Consider the following 3,062-nt stretch of genomic DNA (forward strand, 5'->3'; position numbering starts at 1 on the left):
TTGGAGTTAATCATATTACTTAATACCTTTTTGATGCTTGGCTTCTTTGCTTCAGCAGATAGGAGAAAGTATGCTTTACCTGCTTCAAATAAGATTCTTCACCCTTGTCTTTGATCTTGCTCCTTATCTTTTCAAGTAAGCTTGCGATTGAGTGTCTTGGAAATCTTCATTCAGTTAATTCTTTCTGGTTTCCTGTGCATCATATCAACTTCTCTTGGTGATTCATTTCTTGCTTGCGAGTCCAGATATGCTTAATCCTGAGAGGCATTCTCTTTCAGCAAGTAAGATGTCAATTGTAATAATCTATCCTTTATTATTTTCTCATTGAAGGAAAGAACCAAGAAAATACCATATGGAAGTTAATTTGCACAAGGCACTTAAGTTTTTCCTTCAGAAGTAGATTTAATTCTCTATATTGCTGTAATCTCTTCAATGTTTTTGGTGATAATTATCTTACAAAAATGCAATCATGGTATCGGATGGTAAGGACTTGTCAAGAGACAGCTAAGCTATCAATTCTACAGCACTCGCTTGGAAGAAATCCAGTTGAACTGAAGAAGGTTTTTGCCCGCCTTAGATGTGTCATTTCCACTCCTCCGGTGAATCACAAAGGACTGGAGAATACAACAGTATCAGATGTCCTGATGACCAAGGGAGGGGAGAGAGCTGGCTCTTGGCTTTGGTGCCGTGCTGATGAAACTGTCCAAGATGCGGTGACACAGGTATTTATCCTTTGTGATGATGCGATAGATTCTTACGAAATGCAGACTTTCATTAAAAGTATCCTGCAACTGACAACAATTTTGAATGCAGATGGCACGGAATGACATTGGCTCTTTGGTGGTTCTGAAGCCTGGAGATAAAGAGCTCATTTCAGGGATCATAACAGAAAGAGGTAGAGGTTCTTCATAACTAAATCCATATGTTATATCACTATTTCGAATACCTAAGTTTATTCAAAATGTACTCGATATGAATGATTAAATTAACACTGCTTCTCATGGGTGTGGGGAGAAGACTATCTTAGGAAAGTTGCTGCAGAGGGAAGACCTTCCAAGTATACAAGAGTTGGAGAAATTATGACCAGAACGGTAATACATTTTATTTCCTTATGCAACTTTCGTCGTATTTGTTGGGACTATATTTACAGTAATGAATTTTCACCCTGTTTCATTAGAGCTCCCCCCTCTTTTATGTAGTACAAAGTTTTTTGTTCTTACTTTTAATTTTGACAGGACAATTTAATAACAGTCACATCTGATGCAAACATTCTACATGCAATGCAGCTAATGACAGGTCAGTTGGTCTTGGGTACTGTAGAAAGGTTCCGAGAATGTTTCCAATATATTATTTACGAGTTGAAACATCGTTAAATTGATTCAAATAAAATTATTTTGTTTAGAGAACCACATACGACATGTCCCAGTCATAGATGGGAAGATAGTTGGTATGATATCAATGGCAGATCTCGTTCGAGCAGTAGTAGAGCAACAAGGCGGGGATGTGAAGCGGCTCAACGAATTCATCAAGGGAGAATACTTCTAGGGTCAAATCAAAGGAAATCCTTCAGAATTTAAAAGCCTCCTGATGCCATCAGTTGTAGGTTTGAGCTAAGGGTATATTTGAGTTGGATAATGACTCAATTGTTGTCCGAAAGCTTCTAATTTCATTTTTTTTTCAGTTAATCGATTGCTTGCTATACCCCGATGTATGTAATAGTATGTTTAGAAAATAATGTTATATGCTGTAAATCAATAAAGTCTGTTTTTTGCATTTTTAATCGGATAATTGATACTTTGTGCAAGGTTCATGGCCCCTAGAAGTTGGCTTGTTATAAATAACACTTGCACCAACAGACCGTGTTGATACACAGAACATGATCTATTGTGACAGCAAATAATTTATTTATTAATTTATATTTTTAATTTGACAACATGCAAATAATATTTAGCTGTCTAACATTATTGTCAATAATGATACATGTATTAATCCTTGTGGGGTTATTGAGGGCCTAAAAATCTAAGTCTTAATTTTGTGGAAAATTCTGTTTGCACTTTGAAAATATTCTATTTATACATTATCCTATTTTATTTGAAAATTATTTCATTAACTTTTAATTTTTTATGTGTGCTTTATTAATAATAAGAGTTTATTCAAGAGTAATAAGACAATAATGTAGGAGTGCAAATTGCTTTTGCCTTTATCTTTTCCTTGCCCTTTTTAATATTTGTCCCCTCCCTTTATGTTGTATACTTCTTTTGATGATTTGTTGATAATCTACTTCATCAGTTTTATTTATTTACAACATATTCAATTTTATGATATAATTAATATCCCTTAAATAAATTATAATGTTGCATAGACTTTTAGATAAATTGGGTATTACCATTATTATTGTATATTGAAGTTAAAGTGCAATGAAGGATATTTCACTTCATTAAATAAAACAACTAACGATCAAACAATATGATGCGGTTCCAAGGCATCAATATTGTTATTATAATTATTTTTATTGTTATTTTTAGTTTATTATTAGATGACCGAATTTATTAGGATATTTTTGTTAGTTTAATTCGGTTAGTATAAGATAAACTTAACTTTAAAGATCATATTTGCAAAATATTATCTTTACAAGTTAGAGTTAGTTTCCTAGTTAGATTAGAATTTGTTTTACCGATTTTTAGGCTAATTATTTAGCTTATAAATACGTGATGGTGTTTAACGAAAAGTATGATTGATTGATTTGAAATTTATAAAGTTTTACGTAAGCTTGTGCTTGTGTATTCTTGGCCTAGTTTAGGTTTTAAGCTCGTGTTGCTTAGCGTTTCTTGACCAAGACTCAAGATTCCAAACCTTTCAACTGCGATTGAAGGTTATATCCATCAAAATTCATATCAAATTGGTGTGGCTGCTGTAACTCAGTTTCGAATGTCATATTGATCGACTTGATTCTCCTTCGTTTCTAAATATTTTGAGGTGATTCTTTTTTTCAAATTGGTTAATTTTTTGTCTAGTTTTCACCTGAAAAATTTGAGAATTTTTCGAGAATCATAGCTATTAAA

The 3,062-nt window shown here is 32.9% G+C and overlaps 1 protein-coding gene across 1 annotated transcript; it reads left to right on the top strand.

Annotated features, from left to right (window-relative positions):
- The first annotated feature begins 308 nt into the window (after positions 1 to 308).
- Positions 309 to 1,804, top strand: LOC145639020 (CBS domain-containing protein CBSX3, mitochondrial-like). The gene is made up of 5 exons (XM_081690118.1): positions 309 to 722; positions 814 to 895; positions 1,018 to 1,091; positions 1,236 to 1,296; positions 1,403 to 1,804. Exons 1-5 carry the CDS (start codon positions 462 to 464, stop codon positions 1,543 to 1,545), a joined length of 621 nt encoding a protein of 206 aa, XP_081546244.1. The 5' UTR covers positions 309 to 461; the 3' UTR covers positions 1,546 to 1,804.
- Positions 1,805 to 3,062: the final 1,258 nt, after the last annotated feature.

The sequence above is a fragment of the Chenopodium album genome, chromosome 7 (genome assembly GCF_948465745.1).
Source record: "Chenopodium album chromosome 7, dcCheAlbu1.1, whole genome shotgun sequence".
NCBI lineage: Eukaryota > Viridiplantae > Streptophyta > Magnoliopsida > Caryophyllales > Amaranthaceae > Chenopodium > Chenopodium album.

What these genes read in the sequence shown, in the direction of transcription:
- LOC145639020 (XM_081690118.1), top strand. Translation starts at nt 462, where the DNA reads ATGCAATCATGGTATCGGATGGTAAGGACTTGTCAAGAGACAGCTAAG. An exon ending in TCCAAGATGCGGTGACACAG is followed by an intron (nt 723 to 813) that starts GTATTTATCCTT and finishes TTTTGAATGCAG; the next exon opens with ATGGCACGGAATGACATTGG. An exon ending in GAGAAATTATGACCAGAACG is followed by an intron (nt 1,092 to 1,235) that starts GTAATACATTTT and finishes TAATTTTGACAG; the next exon opens with GACAATTTAATAACAGTCAC.